General features: G+C 40.3%; 1 protein-coding gene across 7 annotated transcripts in view; it reads left to right on the top strand.

Moving 5' to 3' along the window:
• The window catches only part of FAM118B (family with sequence similarity 118 member B), a 58,171-nt gene that overhangs the window by 17,411 nt on the left and 13,495 nt on the right, over window positions 1-27,265 (top strand). For 3 of the 7 annotated variants that reach the window (XM_007539372.3, XM_060180166.1, XM_060180161.1), the window contains 4 exons: window positions 4,893-4,958; window positions 7,075-7,173; window positions 11,204-11,299; window positions 15,848-16,100. In XM_007539372.3, coding sequence (XP_007539434.1) covers window positions 11,211-11,299; window positions 15,848-16,100 — 342 coding nt within the window. In that variant the 5' untranslated portion in view covers window positions 4,893-4,958; window positions 7,075-7,173; window positions 11,204-11,210. Of the gene's footprint in view, window positions 1-3,183; window positions 3,204-4,892; window positions 4,959-7,074; window positions 7,174-11,203; window positions 11,300-15,847; window positions 16,101-27,265 lie in introns of those variants that run through there. The other 4 variants (XM_016195286.2, XM_060180163.1, XM_060180162.1 and 1 more) reach the window with 3 other exon arrangements.

The following is a 27,265-nucleotide window of genomic DNA, read 5'->3' on the forward strand; positions in this document are numbered from 1 at the left end:
GATCCTGGTTCGAGCCCCTGGTTCCCCACCTGCAGGGGAGTCACTTCACAGGAGGTGAAGCAGGTCTGCAGGTGTCTGTCTTGTCTCTCCCCCCTCAGTCTTCCCCGCCTCTCTCCATTTCTCTCTGTCCTATCCAACAAAACAACAACATCAATAATAACTACAACAATTTTTAAAAAAGGGCAACAAAAGGGAATAAATCAATATTTTTTTAAAAATGCAGATGTGTAAGAACCCAAGTTTAAGCCCTGGCCTCACACAGGAACACTATGCAAAAGGGAAGCATGAGTGGTGGAGTACTGTTGTAGTATCTGTCTTCTCTTTGTCTCTTCTTCTCTCTAACCCTTTATCAAACAAAGAATCTGCCAAGAACAGTGGAATTGTGAAGATGTGAAGCAAAGCTCCAAGGAAAACCATAATGGGAAAAATATAATTTTCTTTAAAAAATAAAATTATTTTGTACATGAAACCTTAAGTCTGAAATCCATGTGGTTTTCCCAGGAGTTTGTCTCTTCCTCTTAGATGTTCAATTTAAAAATTAAATGGCTGTTTCTATTTTTCACAACATTAAATACAGTAATGGGTGTTTCATTTTCATTGAAAGTACGTTCTCTGTTGGACAAAAATTTCTTCCCTTCTTTTCTCTTTTTCTTTGTTCTTTCTTCCTCCCTTTCTTTCATCACCATTCAGCTTCACTGATCCAGAATGAGTTTCTAGATAGAAAGGCAGAGGGAGTGAAAAGGATCACAGCACCAAAGCTTCCTCCAATGCATTGTGGGATAAGCTTGAACTTGGGTTGTACACATGGCAAAGCAACACATTATTCTAGTGGCCTATTTTGCCGATCCAAATTTCTTATAATTCTAATCCTGGGCAACATCTTGCATTTGACTTTATTCAGTAAATAACTCAGATGCCCACTGTGTGCTTCAAACACAAGTCTAGAGTCTAGGGATACATTGTGAATTAAAGATCCCTGCCTGGGAGTCATTTATTTATTTATTTGACCAGAGCAGTGCTCAGCTCTGGTTTATGGAGGTGCTGGGGATTGAGTTTGAGACTTCTGGTGTCTGAATCATGAAAGCTCATTTATGTAACTATTATACTATCTCCCCAAGCCCCAAACATTGCTAGTAAATAGAATTGGTGTGTGAGAAGATGATATGAGTTCCGAAATAAAAAGCAGAGCAGTCAGTGCTGTGAGATGAAGAGGTTACAGTTTTAAACAAGGTGGTCAAAGTGGAAGTTAGAGTTGGTACATGGCTTCAGAGACAGGCCTTTGAAGGTGCACAGGAAAGAACATGCCAGGCCAAAGGAACAGCTAGTGTGAAGAAAGAACCCAAGGCCAGAGTGTACCAGGCCTGTCTGAAGACCATTAAAGAGGCCAGTGTGTCTAGAGTGAGGCCTAGAGCTCCTCAGCTTTCTAGGAAAGGGTTTCTCCTCAAGTCAGTTGAAAAGGTTCATAAGCCAAGAGAAATGAATAATTAGGGAATTTCCAGCCAGTGGAATGTTCTGCAGAAACACCCAGACTTTGGTCTTAAATTGAATTAGGTAATTCCCAAGTAAAGCAGCTAAATGCACAAAAAGAGCGTGTGTGTGTGTGTGTGTGTGTGTGTGTGTGTGTGTGTGTGTGACTAAGAAACTGATGTTGGAGCTTATGCTTATAAGACTTAGCATTTAGTAAAAAGGGAAGTTTGCCATCTCAATTTCTAGGTTTCTTAAAGAACAAAAGGCTTGTATTTAATAGCAAAGGATGGCATAGGGGCTGGGCACTCCTGTCTCTGGGGGCTGTGAAGAACACTTTTTAGTTTCTTTCAAGCTTAGTAGCTCCTGATTTTTTTTTTCCTCCTGATTCTTTTTAACATTTTTGTTTGGTGATCTATATATTTCTTAATTCAGTGGACTTTTTCATATATTAAGTTTCTTTTTTTATTTTTATTTTTGAGAGAGATGCAGAGAGAGAAAGACACAGAGAGAAACACCAGAGCACTGCACAGCTCTTGCTTATTGTTGTGGGGGGGATTGAACCTGGGACTTGGAGTCCCAGGAATGACACTCTCTTTGCATAACCATTATGTTGTCTACCCACGCATGTGTTAAGTTTCTGATCTTAAATTAGGAATATTACTTATATATGTTCTAATCAGTGACTGAGGACCTGTCTTGAGGTTGCATTGTACACTTAATATATACTGGTAACATACATTGATACTGATATATTCAGTATCATCTTTATTTCAGATGCATGCTCTGTTTATAAGAAGCAGGTTCAATGTATCATAAAGTTGTTTCTCACTCTGGCTGTTGTTCTTTTAATTGCTATCAGGGACTCAGTGCCTTAACAGTGAAGCTACAATCTACTGCTCATTGTGCCCCTCCCCCTTTTTTATATAGACAGAAACTGAGGGAAGAGGGAGATAGAAATGGGGTGGGGGGAGTCGGGTGGTTGCGCAACAGGTTAAGCACATGTGGGGCAAAGCACAAGGACCTGAGTAAGGATCCCCACCTGCAGGGAGGGCACTTCACAACATCAATAACAACAACAAAGCTGCAAATTGGAAGGACCCATGAGAACCTGGTCAGGCCTTTTCTGTCATCCTTTTAGATAGGACTGCATATGAATCACCCCAAATTTAATGATCAACCCTTTAGAAAATGTCACCATTTTTCTGGGCCTCCAATTGCTTTCTAAGTGAGAATTGCAAGTCTGCATTTAGTAAACATTTTAACTGCTGTTGAATGCTGCTGCTGTTATTTTATCACTCTTTTTTTAAAAAAATTTATATTTATTTTCCCTTTTGTTGCCCTTGTTTTTTTATTATTGTTATAGTAGTTGTTGTTGTTGTTATTGAAGTTGTTGTTGTTAGATAGGACAGAGAGAAATGGAGAGAGGAGGGAAAGACAGAGATGGGGAGAGAAAGATAGATACCTTCAGACTTGCTTCACTACCTGTGAAGCGACTCCCCTGCAGGTGGGGATGGGGGCTCAAACTGGGATTCTTACTCGTTCCTTGCGCTTTGCGCCACGTGCACTTAACCTGCTGTGCTAGTGCCTGACTCCCTGGACATTCTTATAAATGAGTTGTTTTCCTTTTTTTTAATGTTTTGTTTACTTATTTACTGTATAGAGAAATAAAGAGGAAAGAGAAAAACAGAAAGACACCTGCAGCATTGCTTCATGGCTTGTGAAGCTTCCCCCTGCTGGTGAGAACTGGGGGCTTGAACCCTAGTGCATGTGTATCGTAATGTGTGCGCAAGTAGGTGTGCTACCACCCAACCCCTTATTTGTTTCTTCCAGAAAAAGATATATTTTTTTATGTAACTGCAAATAGAGAACCCGGGGCAAATAATGTTTACCTTCTCCCCAACAGAACAAGGGGAGAAAGTGACCCCTACACCATGATCAAGCAGGTACCCCCCTCCTCACTCTGCTGTAGTATCCTAGGGGCAGAACCCCACCTTCCCTGGAACTGGGGTGGTCAGTGACCCAACCCACTTTGCCTTTGCCCCTTCTGCCAAGAGGGTTTTGGAGGAGAGGGGTATGCTGCCCCCTCTTTTTTATGTTAATGTTGTAGAACATTGTATTTGCTTTCTTTTTTAGTTAACTCCAAGAAAGTTTGGGAGGCCAGGTGGTGAAGCAGTGATGCAGGTGTCTCTCTGTCTCTGTATAGCTGTCTCTGTAGCTATCTCCCTTTTACTTATTGATTTTTCTCTTTCTCTATCAAATAAGTAAACAAAATAGTTTTAAAAAGAAATATTATAAAGCTCCTCCTCCTTTGTATCTTATTTTTGCTGTTAATGTGGATGCATGGCCAATTGTGGGGTTCTTTGAGATGTTTCACCTGGTATTGATAGCAAATTTACTTAATCCTATTAACATCCAACTACACTTGGGTTTTTAATTGTAATGTTTGTCTGGTTTCATGTTTTCAAAGTAAAAGTTTAATTATATACCAAAACTCAACCTAAGGCCTCATACCTGCAGAGCATGTACTCTACCACTGACATTTTTTTTGTCAAGCTTAGTAGTGTTTAAATTAGAAATTCTCAAAAAAGTAAAAAAGAGTAGAAAATATAATATTCTTACTAAACATTAAAATACATTTATAAGGGGCTGGATGGTTGAGTGCATATGTCACAATGTGCAAGGACCTGCAGGGGGAAAGCTTTGTGAGTGGTGAAGCAGTGTGGCAGGTGTCTGTCTGTCTCCCTTCTCTGCCATCCTGTTCCCTCTTGATTTTTGACTGTCTCTATCCAATAAATAAATAAATATTATATACATATATATATATCAGAAAAGTCTTCTTTAAGACCAGATTTCAACTCATAGTGAAATACTCTATAATGATGTTATCTTCTCCACTCGTTCAGACTTGAATGGATTTTCACTTGTACACAGCATATTGTGGGTACTTAATTGGCATAAAAAGTAAGTAATTGAGGGCAGGGGTAGATAGCATAATGGTTATGTAAAAAGACTCTCATGCCTGAGGCTCCATAGTCCCAGGTTCATTCCCCTGTACCACCATAAGCCAGAGCTGAACAGTGCTCTAGTAAAAAAAAAAAAAAAATGAAGTAGTTGAGGGTATAGCCATATGTAACTCACTATAATAGGAATTTAGTTAGTGGTGGGAACTGTATGGAATGGTACCCCTGTTATCTTATAATCTTGTTAATCATTATTAAATCACTGATAAAACTTTTTTAAAAAAGAATTTGGTAAGGACTTGCTAAAACAAAAATTCTTGCTCTTGAAGGTTGATTTAATTGCTTGATAGTCTGTGTCATTTGTGATGAAACTGATGTGTGATCATACTACTTAAAACATGGAAAATATTTTCACTAAATATTTTTAAAGTCTCTTTCCTTAGCAACATATATCCCTGTTTTCAGGCAGTGCCTTCTCAGAAGACTGGCAAGAGGGGAAGCAGTGACAACGAAGTTACCATAGTTTGCACGGTAAAATCATCAACTTCCATCATCACCTGCTAGTTCAAATCAAATTTTAATGTGGATATTCCATTATACCTTCCTGAAACACATATGCAATGTGTTACTGTGGTTTTGTAATTGAAAATAACAGATATAAATAACATCTTTGCTCTTAATCCTCGGATACCAATGTGGTTTATTTCGGAGCTTGAGTTAAAAGACATTCTGGACTTGGGCTTGCACCTCTCAGTCCTTAAATTGTTTCAGAAAGTCTATCTCTGATGAAATCCTCACATTTTTCAGTTATATGTCATTTGTTACTGGTAAAATGCCAAGACTGAGTGGTATTGATCTGGTATTTTATCAGTGATTACATTAAAGCAGATTTTCAGGAAAAGAGTGTGATGCAGATTTTACCTGACAGAAGGTAGAGGGTATCAGGTGCATGAATTTAGAGGCTAAAGTATGAGTACACTAAGTTAACCAGTGTGCAGGGGTAGATAGCATAATTGTTATGCAAAGAGACTCTCATGTCTGAGGCTCCAAGATCCCAGGCTCAATCTTATGCACCACCATAAACCAGAGCTGAACAGTACTCTGCTAAAAAATAATAATAAATGGGAGTCGGGCTGTAGCGCAGCGGGTTAAGCGCAGGTGGCGCAAAGTACAAGGACCGGCATAAGGATCCCGGTTCGAACCCCGACTCCCCTGGTGGGGAGTCGCTTCACAGGCGGTGAAGCAGGTCTGCAAGTGTCTATCTTTCTCTCCCCCTCTCTGTCTTCCCCTCCTCTCTCCATTTCTCTCTGTCCTATCCAACAACAATGACAACAACAATAATAACTACAACAATAAAACAACAAGGGCAACAAAAGGGAATAAATAAATAAAATAAAATATTTTTTAAAAATTAAAAAAATAATAATAATAAATAAAAATAACATTACAAACAAAAACACGCTGAATTAATCAGTGATAGAGATAATCCTTTAATAATTGTGCATAAAGGAATCAGGCCCTGGCACATCTAGATATAATTCCTGCATACCACTTCCATTTCCATTTCTGAGTATGTTAGGAGAAAGAAAATATGGGGCCAGGCAGTGCCACACCTGGTTAAACACTCACATTACAGAATGCAAGGATCCAGATTCAAGTCCCTGGTCCCCACCTGTAGAGGGGAAAAGAAGAAAGAAAATGGAAAAGTGTTTTCTCACACTGGTAGAAAAGGCTGCATCCTACATGATGGAACTGAGTTTATCAACTACCTGAGCAAAGTACTTAATGTGTTTATCAGCAAGCTTTTTTAGTTCTTTTATGGTACCTTGTATATGATTTCTTTTCTCTCCCACTCTTCCCACCCCTCCTCACTAGTAGCCAGATGTGTTGGAATTAATCCAAAAACCACAATTAGAGGTATTTAGTTTCTTCCAAAGTGGAGAATGACTATTTTTTCCTTAAAAAATGAAGTTAACTTTTTCTGTTTATTTTAGAGAAACAAACGAGTCTTTTCTTCTAGTCACTTTTTTAAATGGGATGGGGGAGTTTGCTTTAAGTACAACTGCTCTTTTGGAACAAGAAATGTACCACTTTCTCAAACTAGTCATTTGTAGATCTTTTTGTTTCTAGGCAAAAAATGTCACTGAAAATTTTCTCCCCTGACTTATTTTACCCATCCATAAACCACATTGTGTTATTCTGAGTGTCTTCTGGTATGTCAGTTGTTCAAGCTGCAAACAACACACTGGAAGCTCAGGGAGAACCACATGTAACAGTGAGGAAAGCAGACTGGGAGACCTCACCCTGCACTTCAATGGAAAGAACCAGATTTTGCTCTCTTTGATAGCACCAAGATGCAAGATTTTTGGAGTTGGGGGGCGGAGGTGTGTGTGTCAAATTCGCAAGTCCTTCACTCAGATAAACATAAGTTTATCCAAATAGCATGCTGATTTTCTTTTGTTCATGTCCATGTTTCTTAATGGATTTTTCCTTATATCACTTGCCTTGATTTTTCCCTTCTTTCATTCACCAAATACCTGCATTTTATTTCCTACATAGATGGGTTTCAAAGTATAAGAGTTCTGTCTTACGTGAAAACTTAGGCCTTTAAACATTTTGTTAATGAGGTTGCTGTTATTGTTCTCAGCTTTTACCAAGTATCTGACTTTCATTTTGCTGAACTCTCTTGGCCTTGAAGGATTTCTCAGTGGCTTACAGTAATTGGAGTAATGAAGATACTGCCAAGGTAATAATAGCCTTTGTTTTCTTGTGGCAGAGAAGCACTTTCAACTTCTATTATACATAGCAAGCCTCACTGAAATGGAAACTCTAATACTAATCACATAAAGAAATTGGGTGAACTAGTTGATGCATGTTAGGAATTCTGTATCAGATTTTTCACATTTAACTTGAAAGAGCTATAACACTAACTATATTGTTTAGGATAAATGTTAATGCTGAATTTTTTTGCAAATAGTACTTTAAAAATATTAAATATGGTTTATGTTTAGATGTCATTGTGGTGTAGATGTGACATTATATCATATCAGCATTCTTTGGACTGGAGAAAAGATGTTACTCAGTTAGAAAACAGGATGAATATATGCTTAAATACAATATGTGCATATTGAATTACTTCTCATTTGTTTCCTAAATAAGAGGACCTGAAACATTCCGATTAGAACATGTCAAGGGCTGTTGGCCCATATTTAATTCTCTTAAGTTATGGTAGATAGAGTTGACCTTCAGAGCAGTTAATTCTCAGGAAATGTATCAGAAAGCTTACAATAGAAGTAGGCATCAAACATTGACAAGCTGGCAGAAGTAGAATCCAGAAAAAAATATCTTGCAAATTTTCCAGTAGAAAATGATTGCAGACTGGGGAGATGGCATAATGGTTATACAATGGTTATAAAAGCTTTAGGCTCTGAGGCTCAATCCCCAGCACCACCATAAGACATATCTGAGCAGTGGTGGGTAGAGGTGTGTGTGTGTGTGTGTGTGTGTGTGTGTGTGTGTGTGTGTGTGTGTGTGTGTTTTCCTGTATCTCTCTCATGAAAATAAAATATTTTTAAAAAGTGGTCAGATAGATGTAGGGTTCTGGTACTCTAGTGGGAATGAGAGGTATGCATCAAATAGTTCTTTTTACTAGAAGAGGTTTCGTTCAATTTACCAACTTGTTTCAAGTAAATCTTTGTAGGTTCTTCCTTTTTCTTTATTTCTTCCTTTCTTTCTTTCTTTTTTAATAGTTTTAGACTGAAAGTTAAAACAAACAAACAAAAAAAGGCTATGAAACTGATACTTGAATGTTTTTAGGTAGTGATTGTGTGGGTAAGAGGCTTAGCAGGCAGGCAGGCTGTCTTGGTTTGAACTCTAATGCCAGACCTTTCTGTACCTCAGTTTTCTCATCACACATAAAGTAACAATAGTGCTTCATAAAATAATGGGAATTACTGGAGTTAATATTTACAAATAATGCCTGATATGTGATAAGCATAATGCAAGTGTGTTAAATAAGATCTTAGTAGTTGAACTCTAAAGATATCTGCCATCAGAACCTACTTAATATTAAATTGCTTCCGTGTATACTTTTTTCATCATCCTTGATATACAAATATTTTCCTTCATGGGTGTAATATGTTTAGGTGATGTATTTATAGAACCATATTTCAGGAAAAAGAAATAACAAGTAGACCTTTCATTGTGTCCTTTTAAAACCAATACTTAGTTCTCTCGTGTGGTGGAAATAACCACTTTCTACCAATGCTTCTGCAGTCTAGAGCATAAAATTTTAAAGTTAGAAGTGACTTGACAAACTGAAACTTCTTGAAAATATTTGAGTGGTTTGCTGATATCTGACAACTGGTATCAGCAAAATGGGAAGTAGTTAAGGCTGCAATCAGTGTATGTAACTTGATGGGGCAGGCAGTGGTACATCTGGTTAATTGCCCCCACTATAGTGCACAAGGACCCAGGTTCAAGCTCCTGGTCCTCACCTGCAGGCGGAAAGCTTCACGAGTGGTGAAGCAGGGCTGCAGGTGTCTCTCTGTCTCTCTCCCTATCTTCCCTCCCTCTCAGTTTCTCTCTGTCTCTATTCAATAATAAATAAATAAACAAACAAAAACTACAGTGTATGTAAACTTAAGAGAGGATGGTATCTGGCATTCCTAACATCATTTCCTGCTTAGTAAAATAGTTGGGCTATAAAGGAATAATTTGTATTTTATTTAGGTGTTTCCTTTTTGATTTATCAAAACAATCTGCTAGAGATTAACTCTTTTCAGTTCAAACTTTACTTTTTAACATAATGTATATTATTAACATGGTGGGGTGGGGAGAGAAGGAAACGGAAGGGGAAGAGGAAGAAGAGACTAGAGCACCACTCTGGTTCATATATGATGTCAGGGATCAAACTCAAGACCTCATGCTCCATAGTCTAATACTGTTTATCCACTGTGCCATGTCCTGGTCTACCACTAGAATATATACTTTTACTTTGAACAAGTCTTTTTGCTAAGTATTTTACCTTTTTCTGAGTTTCAGCTTTTTCACAAAAAAAAATAATAAATATTTGACTAGAAAGGTCATATACCTTCTAGCTAGTACTTCTAAAAATTTATGAGCCTTTTATTTACCAGGAAAATTAAGCAAACTTTCTAGGGGCCACAACACCAAAGCTTCCTTCAATGTAGTGGGGGCTGGGCTTGAATCTGCATTGCCCAGATGGCAAAGCTATGCCTTATCCAAGTGAGCTGTTTGGCTATCCCAGAGCAATATTTAAAAAATGTTTTAATAAGGAAAAAAAATTTATTTACGACATTAAGCTGAAATCATTAGTAATTCAGTTTTTTTTCTAAAAATACTGTTGACATTTTAAAACTAACAGTCTTTAAGATTTAGCAGGTTCACTAAAAGTTTGGGCAATTAAAGCTTATTTTTTATCCTAGGAAGTGACTCAGTGGATAGATTGTTAGACTCTTAAGCATGGGGTCCTGAGTTCCGGTCCCTGGCATTGCATGTATTGGAACAGTGCTCCGATTCTCCCCCTCCCCCATTAATAAATGAATGGATAAATCTTTTTAAAAAAAAGTATTCATTTTTATTCTAACCCATGGTCATTCTCTTACTATTGCTAATTATCTTGTCACCTAGAAATACTTGTTTATTTTTCATACATCCTTGCTTGGTAATATCTTTCCCATTTTTCACAGTGTATCAAATTCTACTGTTTAGCTAGAGAGCCATACCTCTCTTGTCTGTGAGGACACATCAGGGGTGTGAAACAATCAGCAAATTAGTATTGACATATTGATCCCTTTAGTTGATAGTGAATGAATAATTGGGTGCTATTAGTATATTTATATACTTTCTTTTTCCTTTTATCCATCACTAGGGCTTCACCACTCTGGGCTAACTTTCTCAGATAGAGGGAGAAAGAGAGAGAATAAGAATGAGAGAGACTACAACACCAAAACTTCCTTCCGTGCAGTGGGGGGCTTGAACCTGAGTTGTACGCATGAAAAAGCAATGCACTATCCAAGTGAACCGTTTTGATGGTCCCAAGTATTGTTTTTATCTGCTAAGTGTTCCGTAAGTCTTTTCTGTGGTTAACAGATATTTTTTAGGTTCTATGTGATGGCCAATAACTGATGCCAGTTAACATTGGTTTTTATGGTTTTGGGTAGTGGGTTTGGTGGGAGTGGGAAGCCTTAGGAACAGAATCAAGATAGCAGTATGTAACCCATGATCTTGAAATAATTTTAGATGAATTTAAATTTTGAGGTTTGAAACATTCATTAATTAATGGGTTTCCCTCTCTCTTCTCTTTTTTAAAAATATTTTATTTGTTTATTTATGAGAGAGGAATAAGAGGAGAGAAAGAACCAGACATCACTCTGGCACATGTGCTGCCAGGGATTGAACTGCTTGATCTCATGCTTGAAAGTCCAACACTTTATCAACTGCACCACCTCCCAGACCACCTTAATGGATTTCCATTAAACAAGGGATGCTTTTAAAATACCTTGAGGGTTGGGCAGGGGTAGATAGCATAATGGTTATGCAAAGAGACTCTTAAGCCTGAGACTCCAAAGTCCCAGGTTCAATCCCCCATCCCACCATAAGCCAGAACTGAAGTGTCTGGTGAAAATAAATAAATAAAACATATAAAATACCTTGAGGGTATACTGCTTGTTCAGACTGTTTAATGCATGTGCTGTTTTTAATGGTATGCTTTACAGATCTAATCATAGTCAATGGTGTTTAATTTATTTTAGAAACTGAATGGCTTCTACAGGGAGCCAGGCCTCTGATATAGACTCGATATTTGGATTCATCAATGATGATGGTGCACCTCCCACCAAAAAACCCAGGTAAAGAAGGAAGGAAATCTAAGGATCATGGTAAATTTCTACTAATGGTAGATAATGAAAATACACTTACCAACTATCCCAGTTGTTTCCACTAAGTTTGATTATTAAGTTTCATTTTGGATTTCAACTTTTTTCCTCAAGGACATATATAAATTCAAGGTTCTTAATGCTTCACTCCTTTGATCTGAATAATCATTTCATTTCTTTTTTTGTTGCCTCCAGGGTTATTGCTGGGGCTCAGTGCCTGCACCATGAATCCACTGCTCCTGGAGGCCATTTTTTCCCTCTTTTGTTGCCCATGTTGTTGTAGCCTTGTTGTGGTTATTATTATTGCCATTGTTGATGTTGTTCATTGTTGGGTAGGACAGAGAGAAATGGAGAGAGGAGGGGAAGACAGGGAGAAAGATAGACACCTGCAGACCTGCTTCACCGCCTGTGAAGCGACTCCCCTGCAGGTGGGGAGCTGGGGGCTCGAACTGGGATCCTTACTCCGGTCCCTGCGCTTTGTGCCACATGCGCTTAACCCGCTGCGCTGCCACCCGACCCCCATCATTTCAATTTTCTATCTGTTTAATATTTTACATTTGCACTTTTAAGTACTGTATGTATATTGCTGTTTCCTTTTCTTTCTTTCTTTCTTTCTTTTTTAATATTGCTATTTCTTAGTGAGCAGGGGAGATAGCATAATGGTTTTGCAAAGAGACTGTCATGCCTGAGGCTCTGAGGTCCCAAATTCAATCCCCTGCACCACCATAAGCCAGAGTTGAGCAGTCCTCTGGGATAAAAAAAAAAAAAAATTAGGGGAATCAGGCAATAGCGCAGTGGTTTAAGCGCAGGTGGCACAAAGTGAAAGGACAGGCATAAGGATCCTGGTTTGAGCCCCCGGCTCCCCACCTGCAGGGGAGTTGCTTCACAAGTACTGAAGCAGGTCTGCAGGTGTCTATCTTTCTCTCCCCCTCTCTGTCTTCCCCTCCTCTCTCCATTTCTTTCTGTCCTATCCAACAATGATGACATCAGTAACAACAAAAATAATAACCACAACAATAAAACAACAAGGGCAACAAAAGGGAAGAAATAAATAAATATTTTTTAAATAATAAATATTTTTAAAAATCTTATTTTCTTGGTTGTATTATTATCATTTTTTAATGTGACACCAGGACCTTGCATGTACATCATATCTCCACTTCTAGACTAATTTTTTTTTTATTTAATAGAGACAGAGAGAAGTTGAGAATAGGGGGAAAAGAGAGAGGGAGAAAGACAAAGAGATACCTACAGCCCTGCTTTACCACTTGTGAAGCTTTTGCCCTGCAGGTGGGAACCAAGGGCTTGAACCCAGGTCCCTGAGCACTGTAATGTATGTGCTTAACCAGGTGCGCCACCACCTGGCCTCCTGGACCAGTGTTTTCATTTGCTTTTTTTTGATACGAGATGAGAGACAGAGACAACACAGCACTGCTTCATCATCCATGGGAACTTCCCTCAGTTTTCCCGTGAGGTACCTGGGGCTCCAACCCAAGAACTTGCCTGTCCTATGGCACACATTCTTTCAAGTGAGCTCCCCCCTGGCCCTTAGTTTCTTTGTTTTATTTATTTATTTATTTATTTATTTATTTATTTATTTATTTATTTATTTATTTCTGCCTCTGGGGCTTCATGCTGTCACAATTCTACTGATTTCAATGGAAGCTTTAGGGAGGAAGAGAGTGAGGAGAGGATCAGCGTCACCCTGGCAGATGTGATTCTGGGGATTCCAATTCTTTGGGCAGGGGTAAATAGCATAATGGTTATACAAAGAGACTCTCATGCCTGAGGTGCCATAGTCTCAGGTTCAATCTTTTGCTACTATGCCAGCTCTTAGACCATATATTTCATGTAGAGACTTTGACTTAGTCTCCTCCCTAGCATGTTTTCCTTCTTTCCTTCTCATTATTTTATTTATTTATTTATTTATTTATTTATTTATTTATTTTTACCAGAGTACTGGTCAGCTATCTCTGGCTTATGGTGGTGCAGTGGATTGAACCTGGAACTTCGAAGCCTCAGACATCAGAGTCTGCATAGCCATTATGCTTTCTACCCCAACTCTCTGTTTCTGAATATAGAACACTATGGCTCAGGGGCTGGGTGCTGTCACACTTTGTAGAGAACACATTGCTATGTGCAAGGACATGGGTTCAAGCCCCTGTCACCGCCTGCAGGGCGTTGGGGGTGGGTAGCTGCAGGAGCAGTGCTGTAGGTGTCTTTGACTTCCTTCCTTTTCCCCCCTCTTTATTTCTCTGTCTCAGCAGATAAACCAAAAGGGGAAATGGGAGTGGTGAAATCCTTGCGCAGACACTGAGCCCCAAGCAATGACCCTTGTGGCAAAAAAAAAAAAAAAAAAAAACTGCCTTTAGTCCAGCTACATAACAAAGTTGCCTGTTGGGCTCTACTTCTCTGGGTTATGACAAATGCTGATTCTGTTTCTACTCTTTTTTAAAAAATTATTTATTTAATAATGAGAGGAGAGAGAGAGAACCAGAAATCACTCATACATGTCCTGCTGGGGCTTGAACTCAGGACTCCCAGGACCACACTGTACTCTCTTTTTTTTTTTTTAAGGGTAATTTGCAGAAAAAAGGCATACTGGTAGCAGAAATTAAAATGAGTAACCAGGGCCAGCAAAAAAAGCTTACTTGAATAGTGTGTTACTTTGCCATGTATATGACCCAGTTTTGAGCCCAAAGAAGCTTCAGTGCTGTGGTTCCTCTTCCTTCTCTTCTGCTTCCTCCTCCTCCTCTCTGCCTCTTAAAAAAGAATAATAAGATGATTAAACATATTTCAAAGAGTCTTCAGAATGAAAAAAGGTAGTCTTTTTTTATAAACACTTATACCCATGCTATTTCACATAGAAACTTCTGGATAGAACTTTGTCTTTTCTTATCTTGGTATGGAAAGAATGTTTTGTACTCTCTGTTATCCCTTGAATAGTTTATTTAGGTATGTGAGGCTTCTGTGTTTTAATAATTCTAGTAGCTACTTTTTTATTTCTTTTTTTCTGAGACTATTTAGAACAAAACTGAAGGCGAATTGTTCCTTTATTTGACTCTGTTCAATTTTAGTCATACTTAATTTTGTCTTATGACTTTGTTGACAAAGTTGGGCTTAAATTTCTCATAGACTTTCAATGCTTTACATTTCTCAGCAACAAGGAATTTATTTTGTCTGAATTATTTCCTCTCTCACATTTAAATCAAATATGTTCTTTTAAAATTTAATGTTAGCTTAACGTGTAGTTTAGTTAGCAGAACTCAGCAGAATTATAATATAATTGGACCTTTTCCTGATATTAGAGGGTTTCTTAGGTTGAGAGGCCTATGAAGGAAAAATTGATTTTTTTTTTTTTTTGCCTCTAGGTTATCTCTGGGGTTCGGTACATGCACTACGAATCCACTGCTCCTGGAGGCCATTTTTTCCCATTTTGTTGCTCTTATTGTTATTATTGTTATTGTTGCCATTGCTGTTGTTGTTGGATAGGACAGAGAGAAATTGAGAGAGGAGGGGAAGACAGAGAGGGGGAGAAAGACACCTGAAGAACTGCTTAACCGCTTGTGAAGTGACCCTCTGCAGGTGAGGAGCCAAGGGTTCGAACCAGGATTCTTAAGCCAGTCCATTGCTCTTGCACCATGTGCGCTTAACCCGCTGCACTACCACCCGGCTCCTGGAAAAACTGATTTTAAAATTGCTTTTTAGGATTACAAGAACACATTTATTACATAGTTTTTCAGCAAGCACTGGCACAGCATTCTTTAAAAAAAAAGAAGACGCGGGGAGTCGGGCTGTAGCACAGCAGGTTAAGCGCAGGTGGGCACAAGGACCGGCATAAGGATCCCGGTTCGAACCCTGGCTCCCCACCTGCAGGGGAGTCGCTTCACAGGCGGTGAAGCAGGTCTGTAGGTGTCTATCTTTCTCTCCTCCTCTCTGTCTTCTCCTCCTCTATCCATTTCTCTCTGTCCTATCCAACAACAACAACAATAATAACTACAACAATAAAACAACAAGGGCAACAAAAGGGAATAAATAAATAAAATAAATAATAAAAAAAAAAGAAGACGAAGAAGAAAAAGAAGAACGGGGCTGGGTGGTGGTGCACCAGGTTAAGCACACACAACACGAAGCATAAGGACCCGTGGCAAGGATCCTTTTTTTGGGCCCCCAGCTCCCCACCTGCAGGGGGGTCGCTTCACAAGTAGTGAAGCGGGTCTCTCTGTCTTTATCTGTCTTCCTCTCCCCTCTTAATTTCTCTGTTCTATCCAATAGAAAAAATAAGAGAAGAAAAATGGCTGCCAAGAGCGGTGGATTCATAGTGCTGTCACCAAGCCCCAATGATAACCCTGAAGGAGAAAAAATAAATAAAGAAAAGAAAGGCTTTTTTTTTTTTTTCTTAAATTACTTTTGAAGAGGTACCTGTCACTTTTGCAGTGTGAAAGTCATAGCTGAAAAAAACATTCGTTTCAGAGAGTCTATCCTGGAGCCTCATACCTGTCGGATGTTTCACTTTTTCAGAAAGCTGCTTCCAAGTTTAAAAACAAAGAAGCCCCGGGAACTCGTGCTGGTGATTGGAACAGGCATCAGTGCTGCAGTTGCACCTCAGGTTCCAGCCCTAAAATCTTGGAAGGGCTTAATTCAGGCCTTACTGGATGCTGCCATTGACTTTGATCTTCTAGAAGATGAGGAGAGCAAGAAGTTTCAGAAATGTCTTCATGAAGACAAGAACCTTGTCCATGTTGCCCATGACCTCATCCAGAAACTCTCTCCTGTGAGTGTCCTTCTGTGTGCTTTGACACTGGTAGCCTAATAAAAAGCATGTATGTCATGAGCATATGCATTTCTCTTATGTAGATTATTCATGTGCCATTTATATATTTGCCTAAGATTTGATTCTTCTGCTGAATGCCTATTTATAGAACCTATTCATGCAGTTAATCTTGACTCATGTCAGTGTGTGTGGATGATGATGATGAATCCTCAGTGTATCCACTCCCCTATCCACTGTGCCACCTCCTGGGCCACTCAATTTAATATTTTCTTATTATTTATTTTACTTGCTTTTAGTAGAGCACTGCTCGGCTCTGACTTACGGTGGTATACGGGATTTAAACTGGGATTTTGGAGATTTGAGCATGAAAGTTTTTTTGCATAATCATTATGATATCTACCCGGCACTGTCTTAATATTATAAGAAGATAATTTTGGTAGCCGAGGAGGTACAGTGGATAAAAGCATTGGGCTCTCAAGCATGAGGTCCTGGGTTCAATCCCCAGCATCACATGTGCCAGAATATGATGCTGTTCTTATCTCTCTCTTAAACTTTTTTACTATTTATTCATTTATTATTGGATAGAGACAGAGAAACTGAAAGGGAAGGGGGAGATAGAAAGAGATAGAGAGACACCTGCAACCCTGCTTCACCATTTGTGAAGCTCTAACCCTGCAGGTATGGACCAGGGGCTTAAATCTGGATCCTTGAACACTGTAATGTGTGTTCTTTTTTTTTTTTTGAAATATTTACTTTCCCTTTTGTTGCTCTTATTTTTCATGGTTGTTGTAGTCATTGTTGTTATTGGTGGCGTCGTCGTCGTTGTTGGAAGGACAGAGAGAAATGGAGAGAGAAGGGAAAGACGGGGAGAGAAAAAGAGACACCTGCAGACCTGCTTCACCTTCTGTGATGCGACTCCCCTGCAGGTGGGGAACTGGGGGCTCGAACTGGGATCCTTATGGGGCTCCTTGCGCTTCGCACCATGTGCCCTTAACCCACTGCGCTAATGCCTGACTCCCGTAATGTGTATTCTTAACCAGGTGTGCCACTGTCTCTCCCACTAGAAAAGATTTTTAAAAAATAATTTTGAGGGGGCTGGGCGATAGCACAGTGGGTTAAGTTCATATGGTGCAAAGCACAAGCACCAGCATAAGGATCCCGGTTCAAGCCCCCCAGATCCCCACCTGCAGGGGGGTCGCTTCACAAGCAGTGAAGCAGGTCTGCAGGTGCCTTTCTCTCTCCTCTCTTCCCCATCTCTCTCTCCTATCCATCAAGAACGACAGCAATAACAATAATAACCACAACAATGATAAAACAATAAGGGCAGGGAGTCAGGCGGTAGCACAGTGGGTTAAGCTCACGTGGCGCGAAGCGCGAGGACCCGTGGAAAAAACCCGGTTGGATCCCCCAGCTCCCCACCTGCAGGGGAGTTGCTTCACAGGCGGTGAAGCAGGTCTGTAGGTGTTTGTCTTTCTATCCCCCTCTCTGTCTTCCCCTCCTCTCTCGATTTCTCTCTGTCCTATCCAGTGACAGCAACACCAACAGCAATAATAATAACCACAACAATGATGGAACAACAAGAGCAACAAAAGGGAAAAAATGGTCTCCAGGAGCAGTGGATTCGTGGTGCAGGCACCGAGCCCTGGCAATAACCCTGGGGGCAAAAAGAAAACAAAACCCAAGAATAAGGGCAACTAAAGAGAAAAGAAATAGCCTCCAGTAGCAGTGGATTCGTGGTGCTGGCACTGAGCCCCAGCAACAATCCTGGAGACAGAAAAAAAAAAATTATAATTTTGAAAATGTTCTTTAAAAAATGACAAGAGAGGGAGTCAGGCATTACCACAGTGGGTTAAGCGCACTTGGAGCAAAGCGCAAGGATCCGTGTAAGGATCTGGGTTCAAGCCCCTGACTCCCCACCTGCATTGGAGTCGCTTCACAGGTGGTGAAGCAGGTGTGCAGGTATCTATCTTTCTCTCCTCTCTGCCTTCCCCTCCTCTCTCCATTTTTCTCTGTCCTATCCAACAATGACATCAATAACAATAAGAATAACTACAACAGTAAAACAGCAAGGGCAACAAAAGAGAACAAATATTTTTTTAAATGACAAGAACAGGGCTGGGTGGTGGTGCACCTGGTTGAGCACACGTTACAGTGCACATAGGACCCAGGTTCGAGCCCTGGGTCCCCACTTGCAGGGGGGAATGCTTTGCAAGTGGAGAAGCAGTGTTGCAGGTGTCTATCTCTCCTTCTCTAGCAGCCCCTTCCCTCTCAATTTCTGGCTATCTCTATCCAGTAAATAAAATAAAAATAATAATAAAAATATAAAGACCAAGGGAAAAAAAGGACAAGAACCAGTGATATGGCAGGATTAATAGGCCTCTCTACTGAGCCAATTTTAGGGAAATGAAAATGTACATTAGAGTTCAGATTTCAGAATGAACACAAATCTGCCATTTAAATACATTGGGATCCTGGGAAAATTATTTTTTACTTCTCAGAATCTATGCTTGTTTTTTGCTCCTGCAAAATTGGAATAATGCTAATTACCTCAGTTTTTAGTGAAGATGAAATGAGAATACACACATCAGTGTGATGACTGGCTCAAAGTAAATGTGGCATAAATGTGAAGAGCCTTGGTGAAAAGGAGGCAGGACTTTTGTTCTTTTCTCTGTGTGTGGGATCAGACTGATGAGAGCTACAGGGTAGAAAAAAATGAAGTTGCAATTGATTCAGTTCATGCTTTAAATGAATGAGAGAATGTCCAAAAAATTGTGGGGGAGTTTGGCATTTCCTTTTGACTATGAAACCTCCTTGTTTATTTTCATTCCTTTGTGTTTACTTCAGGAGGCCTTTGGTGGGATATTTAGTTTTAGGGTCATCCATTTCAAGAGAGAAAAATGTTCATTTCATGTCTGAGAATATGAGTGCAGCTAAAAAGCTTCTTTCCTTCCTTTCTCTATTAATATGCAAGATGTAGTAACTTTAATAGATAGTTAGCAACTCATGATATTTATTTTCAGACTTTAACCTTTTGTTTTTCTTTTCTTTTCTTTTTTAACTCCATGGTTAGGGGCTCAGTGCCTGCACTACAGTCCACTGCTCCTGGAGGCCATTTTCCCCATTTTTGTTGCCCTTGTTGTTGTTGTTGTCGTTTTTATTGTTGTTACTGCTGTTGCTGTTGCCGGATAGGACAGAGAGAAATCAACAGAGACGAGGGAAGACAGAGGGGAGGAGAGAAAGATAAACATCTGTAGACCTGCTTCACCGCCTATGAAGCCTATGAAGCGATCCACCTGCAGGTGGGGAGCACGGGGCTCCAACCCGGATCCTTAAGCTGATTCGCTCCATGGGCATTTAACCCTCTACACTACCACCAGGCTCTGTGTTTTTTTTTTTTTTTTCTTTCTTTCTTTCTTTCTTTTTTTTTTTTTTTTTGCCTCCAGGGTTGTTTCTGGGGCTTGGTGCCTGCACCACAAATCCACTGCTCCTGGAGGCCATTTTCTTCCCCTTTTGTTTTATCGTTGTGGTTATTATTATTGTTGTTATTGATGTCATCGTTGTTGGATAGGACAGAGAGAAATGGAGAGAGGAGGGGAAGACAGAGGGGGGAGGGGACCTGCTTCATCACTTGTGGACCCCCTGCAGGAGGGGAGCCGGGGGCTCCAACCGGGATCCTTAGGTGGGTACTTGCGCTTAGCGCCATGTGCGCTTACCCCACTGCGCTACTGCCTGACCGCCCTAGTTTTCTTTTTTTAAGAAGCAAGAAAATGTATTTTTATCCATGATTACCTGTTTATATAGTCACGCATTATCTGTGTACATAATGATTAAACTAATTCTAGACTATTTACTAAAAATAAAATAAATAAGCAAGTTCTAAAAATTACCATATTCTTTCAAATGTGTGTGTGTGTATATATATATACATATATACACACATATATATACATATATATAATTATTTTATTGGGAGTTGGGCGGTAGCGCAGCGGGTTAAGTGCACATAGCTCAAAGCGCAAGGATCCCAGTTCGAGCCCCGGCTCCTCACCTGCAGGGGAGTCGCTTCACAGGTGGTAAGGCAGGTCTGCAGATGTCTTTCTCTCCCCCTCTCTGTCTTCCCCTCCTCTCTCCATTTTTCTCTGTCCTATCTAACAACAACAATAATACCTACAACAACAATAAAAAACAAGGGTAGGTGGGGGTAGATAGCATAATGGTTATGCAAACAGACTCTCAAGCCTGAGGCTCCATCAAGTCCCAGGTTCAGTTACCCGCACCACCATAAGCCAGAGCTGAGCAGTGCCCTGGTTAAAAAAAAAAAAAAGGGCAACAAAAGGGAAAATAAATAAATAAATACAAAAATTATTTTATTATTATTATTTTACTTTGCTGGGTTGAGACAGATAAAAATAGAGAAAGAAGGGGGCAAACAGTAGCTCAGCGGGTTAAGTACATATAGAGCAAAGAGCAAGGACCAGCATTAGGGTCCTGGTTTCAGCCTCCAGCTCCCCCCAACCTGCAGGAGGGTCACTTCACAAGCAGTGAAGCAGGTCTGCAGGTGTCTATCTTTCTCTTCCCTTCTCTGTCTTCACCTCTCTCGATTTCTCTCTTTCCTATCCAACAACAGCAATAGTAACAATCACAAGAAGGGCATCAAAAGGGAAAAAATGGCCTCCAGGAGCAGTGGATTCGTAGTGCAGGCACTGAGCCCCTCAAAAAAAAGGCAGGGGGAGAAAGAGAGAAACCAGTAGCACTGCTTCACTACTCTGAAAGCTTTCCCCTAGCAGATATGGACTTAGGGCTTGAATGCAGGGCCATGTACATGCAAATGTGTGCACTTAAGCAGGTGCACCACGGCCTGGCCTCTACCATATTACATATTACTTAATTTTACCTTTTTTTGTGAGTGTTTATATACAATATAGAAATCAAAGTGATACAATTTTACATACATGTAATACATCCCTTTCCCCCATGTCTTTGCCTCTTCTTTTTGAATTTATCTCCATACGATACCAATTTTTAAAACATTTTTATTATTATTTTTATTTTTGATTGAGACAGAGTAAAATTGAGAGGGAGGGGAGAGGAGGAGATAGGGAGAAAGAAATATCTGAAGCAATGACCTACTACAGGTGGGGGCCAGAAGCTTAAACCTGGGCTCTTAACACATTATAACACACACTCAACCAACTGCCCTACCACCTGTCCTCAAATCATCATTCTTACTAGGGTTTCTGTTGTTATTGGTTTCAGTAACTTCCAGAAGTATATTTCACAAGGTTCAACATTCAAATGTGAGATATACATATATATATATATTTTGTGTGTGTGTGTATTTGTAGATAAATTTATTTTTATTAATCTCAAGGTAATAGTTACCAGCTTTCACAGGTAGTTTTTTTTTTCCCCCTCCCTCTTGGTTCTGTTGGAATTGGAGTTCAGAGCCATCTGGTCATTTTCCTCTTAACAGTTATGGAGCATGGAACAAGATTCTTTATGGGGTCTGCTAGACATGGACATTGACAGGTCAATCCATACCCCCAGCCTGATTCTATCTTTCCCTAGTTTTACTAAGTTGTTTTTGTTTGTTTTTGTTTTTGTTTTTTTAGAGTTAGACAGTAAAAGAGACCATAGTACTGAAGCTTCCTTCAGTGCAGTGAGAGCCAGACTTGAACCAGTGTCTCATGCATGGCAAAGCAGCACACCATTCCAAGTGAGCTATTTTGCCAGCTGTTTATTTATTTGTTTATATTTATTGCCATCAGGATTATCAATAGGGCTCACAGCCAGCTCTACGAATCCACTTCTCCCAGGGGCCATTTTTTTCCTTTTTTTTTTCTCTTTTTTTTTAATTAGATAGGACAGTCAGAAATTCAGAGGGATGGAGAGAGAGGGAGAGACAGAGACAGCTGCAGACTCACTTCACTTGTGAAACATCCCCCTTGCAGGCTGGGAGTGGGGGACTTAAACTCAAATTCTTGCACATGGGAATGTGTGCACTTAACCAGGTGTACCACGGCCCAAACCCCCCCCCCCCTTTTTTAAAGAAATATTTATTGGGCCAGAAAATAGTGCTTCTTTGTCCAGTGCACAACCCAGGTTTGAGCCAGGCACCCACTGCATTCACTGCATTGAAGGAAGCCTCGTTGCTGTGGTCGTTTCACTGTCTAACTTTCTGCCACTCTGTCTCTAGCTCTTTCTGGAAAAATCATTATGGAGTGATGAAGCTCCAGTGATGACACAGATTTTTTAATTTTTTTATATTTATTTATTTTCCTTTTTTTTTTTTTTCCTCCAGGGTTATTGCTGGGCTCGGTGCCTGCACCATGAATCCACCGCTCCTGGAGGCCATTTTTCCCCCCTTTTTGTTGCCCTTGTTGTAGCCTCGTTGTGGTTATTATTATTGCCATTGTTGATGTTGTTCGTTGTTGGATAGGACAGTGAGAAATGGAGAGAGGAGGGGAAGACAGAGAGGGGGAGAGAAAGGTAAGATACCTGCAGACCTGCTTCAACGCCTGTGAAGCGACTCCCCTGCAGGTGGGGAGCCGGGGGCTCGAACTGGGATCCTTACGCCGGTCCCTGCGCTTTGCGCCACATGCGCTTATCCCACTGCGCCACTGCCCGACCCCCTATTTTCCCTTTTTTTAAAAAAATTTTTTATATTTACTTATTTTCCCTTTTGTTGCCCTTGTTTTATTGTTGTCGTCGTTGAATAGGACAGAGAGAAATAGAGGAAGGGAAGACAGTGAGAGAGAAAGACACCTGCAGACCTGCTTCACCGCTTGTGAAGCCTCCCCTGCAGGTGGGGAGCGGTTTCTTGCGCTTTGCACCACGTGCGCTTAACCTGCTGCGCTACTGCCTGACTCCCTTATTTTCCCTTTTGTTGCTCTTGTTTTTTATTGTTGTTGTAGTTATTATTATTAGTGATGTCATCATTGTTAGATAGGACAGAGAGAAATGGAGAGAGGAGGGGAAGACAGAGAAGGGGAGAGAAAGATAAGACACCCGCAGACCTGCTTCACCACCTGTGAACATAATGATTAAACTAATGCCCTGAGGTGGGGAGCTGGGGCTCAAACTGGGATCCTTGCACCATTCATTGTGCTTTGCACCACCTGCACTTAACCCAACTGTGCTACTGCCCGACTCCTTTCTTGTTTGTTTTCTTAAGGTGTGTCCTGGAGACCCTTCTGTGCCATTTTTTTTTTGTGGGTACTTGACTTGTGTTGTCTTCTTTTATTATTATATATAATAGAACACCTATAACACTGTATTATGTCATTTTATTTGTTCTTGGTTTTATCTGTGAGATAGGTTTCCAGAAATGGGACTGAACGATTGTAGAGTAAATGGTCATAATTTTAATAGACACTAAAGGAGCACCGTATTTCATATAACAAATACAGAAAAGTGCCTGGCATTCCAGTAGGAGTTAACTCTGGCATATAGTGAAATTCAGTTAAGTAGTGTTACAGATTCTTTGTTGTTCCTGATCATTTTTTTTTTCTGAGTAAATTTTTAATAGAGTCCTGGGAACAGTCAGTGGTGCACCTGGTTAAACATATTTATTACAGTGTGGGAGGATCTGGGTTCAAACTCCTAGTCCCCACCTTCGGGGGAAGCTTTGTAGGTGGTGAAACAGTGCTGCAGATCCCCTTCTTCCTCTCCCCCCCTCTATTTCTCCATCTCTTTTCAAAATAAAGAAATAAATATAATATTAATGAAATAAAATATATTAGAGTCCCAAGTTGGTTGTCTACAGCCTACTAATATATAATGGAATTATTTATTCTCTTATATTAAGAGAATGGACAATGGCTAAGGAGATAGCATAATGGCTATGCAAAGATTCATGTCTGAGGCTCATAAGCCCCAGGTTCAATCCCCCATACCACCATAACCCAGAGCTGAGCAGAGCTCTGGTAAAAGAAAATGAGACGGGAGTTGGGGAATGGACGGAAAGTACTAAACTTAATCCACTGATCTGGTGAAATATCTCACTTGAATAGTGCCCTGTTTGGCCATATGCCCAATGTAGGTTCAAGCTTAGTCTTCATCACATTGAAGGAAGCTGTGGCCTCAGTGTCTCTCTCTTTAATAAGTTATTGTTGTTTTTGTTACTATTATTTTGTTAGAGGCAGAGAGTAAAGTAAAGCCTCCTTTAGTGTAGTGGGGACTGAGCTCAAACATGGGTCATGCACATGGCCAAACAGCATACTATCTATCTAAGTGAGATACTACACTGGTCAGATTCACATTCTTAGCCACAGAAACTATATGAACTGTGCCAAATATTTGGCATTAAAAATAAAAAGTTGGGGGGTGTTGGGTGGTAGCGCAGCAGGTTAAGCACAGGTGGCGCAAAGCGCAAGGACTGGCATGAGGATCCCGGTTCAAACCCCCGGCTCCCCACCTGCAGGGGAGTTGCTTCTCAGGCAGTGAAGCAGGTCTGCAGGTTTCTATCTTTCTCTCCCCCTCTCTGTCTTTCCCTCCTCTCCCCATTTCTGTCTGTCCTATCCAACAACGACAGCATTAATAACAATAACAATAATAATAACAATAAGGGCAACAAAAATGGGGGGAAATAGCCTCCAGGAGCAGTGGATTTGCAGTGCCCACACTGAGTCCTAGCAATAACCCTGGAGCCAAAAAAAAAAAAAAATTTTTTTTTTAAATAAAAAGTTGGAACCACAGCCCAGTAGTGGCCTTAGTCATGAACTTAAGTGACTAGCAGAATCAGATAAACATCTGGGTGTGTCACCACTGTTTTACAGTATGGATATTTTTACTATTTATTTGGTAGGTGTAATTTAAGAATTGATTATATAAAATACCTTAAAAATTAAGAATGGTCAGCCTGAGAAATGGTTCTGTGGTAGCAACTTATGACTTGCATGTGTATGGCAGGCTCCCCCACCCCCAATTAATCACTAAATGAACCTTCTTAAAATTAGGAACAGACTGAGGAAAGTGGCTCAATGGTAGAGCACATGCCCCAAAACCACATGAAAACCAGAAAGACAAAAACAAGTAGGACATCATAAATGGTGGAATGGTGCTCTGGATTCCCATTCTTTCTCTCCCTCTCCCTCTGGTCTTCCCTTCACTCTCTTTCATACACACACTCACAAGAAACACTAAGTAAAAAACAAGAATTTGGTTTTGGAACCTGGTGGTGGTGCAACCAGTAAGGCACACACATTACCATGGGCAAAGACAGATTTCAACCCCTGGTTCCTACCTGTAGGAGGAAAGCTTCCAGGACTGTAGGGCAGTGCTGCAGGTGTCTGTTATTCTGTCTTTATGCCTCTCTTTCTCCTTGCCTCTCTATCACCCTCTATCAAAAAATAATAATTATTATAAAAGAATAATTTGGCAAATCAAAATGTTTTGTGAATACACTTATGGGATTCCTTGGAAAATAGATCTTTATCTTGCACTGTTTACAGGATACACAACAGAGAACAGAAAGTGAGAAAGTAGAGGAACTGCTTTGAGTGAAAACAGTAGGAGCTAAATAATTACTCTCAAGCACCCAAATGTAATTCCTTGAAGTTTAAATGGGAAATAATGGAGCCTTTAGTAACTAATTCTTACTCTGCTACTATCTGATGTAGTAGTATTGCAGCAATAGGACAGCAGCCACATAGTTATTATAGGGCATGACATAATTTCCTGTTCCCGATTCTTTTTCACCCAGGAGTAACGTTATCTTTTAAGTTATGAAGTCAGTTTTCCACCTGAGGTTGGTTTTAAGCTTCTCATTCATTTTCAGTATTTTTACACATGTTCAAGTGTATCTGGAAGAGCAGGTTAGCCACTTAGCCATATGTTAGGACATAGGGCATCTGTTTGCAATAGACTGGTGTTTTTTACTATTGACACTTGCAATGTACAAAAACATTTTTAAATTTATTTATATATTTTATAAATATTTTTCTTTTAATTTATTTTCCCTTTTGTTGCCCTTATTTTATTGTTGTTATTGTTGTTGTTGATGATGTCATCATTGTTGGATAGGACAGAGAGAAATGAAGAGAGGAGGGGAAGACAGATTGGGGGAGAGAAAGATAAACACCTACAGACCTGCTTCACCACTTGTGAAGTGACTCCCTTGCAGGTGAGGGGGCCGGAGGCTCGAACCAGGATCCTTACACTGGTCCTTGTGCTTCACGCCATATGCGCTTAACCCACTGCGCTACTGCCCGATCTCTACTTATTTATACTTATTGGATAATATAACCTGCCAATATACGCGGATATCTTCGCCCACCCTGTCCAACGCTTGATGTCTCGTCACCCAATCTGGTCCCCTACGCCTACACTGAACTTCTCTGTTCCAGTCTCTTGGAAACAGAGTTGGCAGTCAGCTGAGGTAAAGAACAAACACCTCATCGCAGACCCCTGCAAGCGTCAACCCAGCTTTGACCTAGCACGTTATGATTGGGCCCTCCTCAATCGCTATCGAACAGGCCATGGCCGGTGCGCCGCTATGTTCCATCGCTGGGGAGCCAGAGACGACCCGAACTGCCCCTGCGGCTCCAGACAGACTATGACCCACATAGTCAACGACTGCCACCTCTCCAGATTCAAAGGAGGTCTCGAAACTTTACATCAGGCTCAACCTGATGCTGTTGACTGGCTACGGAAGAAGGGCAAACGCTAGAAGAAGAATTGGATAGAGACAGAGAGAAATTAAGAGGGAAGAGAGAGATAGAGACACCTGCAGCACTATTTCACCACCTGTGAAGTTTTCTCCATGCAGGTGGGGACCAGAGGCTTGAACTCAGGTCCTTGTGCTCTGTAATGTGTGCATTCAACCAGGTGCACCACCACCTGGCCCCCAAAATTTTACAACCTTTATTATATACTAAGTATACTTCTTAGCAATCCTGTAGACATATTGCTGAATTATACCAGGGAAAAAACAGGCAAGGACTATACACAGCTCTTTATAGATCCATAAGCATTTGTTAAGAAGAAATACCTGACTTCCCAGGAGGCGGTTCATTGGTTAAAATGTTAGCATTTAAGCCTAAGGTCCAGAGTTCAAACTTTCATAATGCATATGTGAGAGTGGTGATGGTCTGGTTCTCTCTTTATTACTTACTATTAAAGGAAGAAAAAGCACCTGAGATTAGAAACAGCTGCTAAACTACATT

This window comes from Erinaceus europaeus, chromosome 20 (assembly GCF_950295315.1).
Source record: "Erinaceus europaeus chromosome 20, mEriEur2.1, whole genome shotgun sequence".
Classification (NCBI taxonomy): domain Eukaryota; kingdom Metazoa; phylum Chordata; class Mammalia; order Eulipotyphla; family Erinaceidae; genus Erinaceus; species Erinaceus europaeus.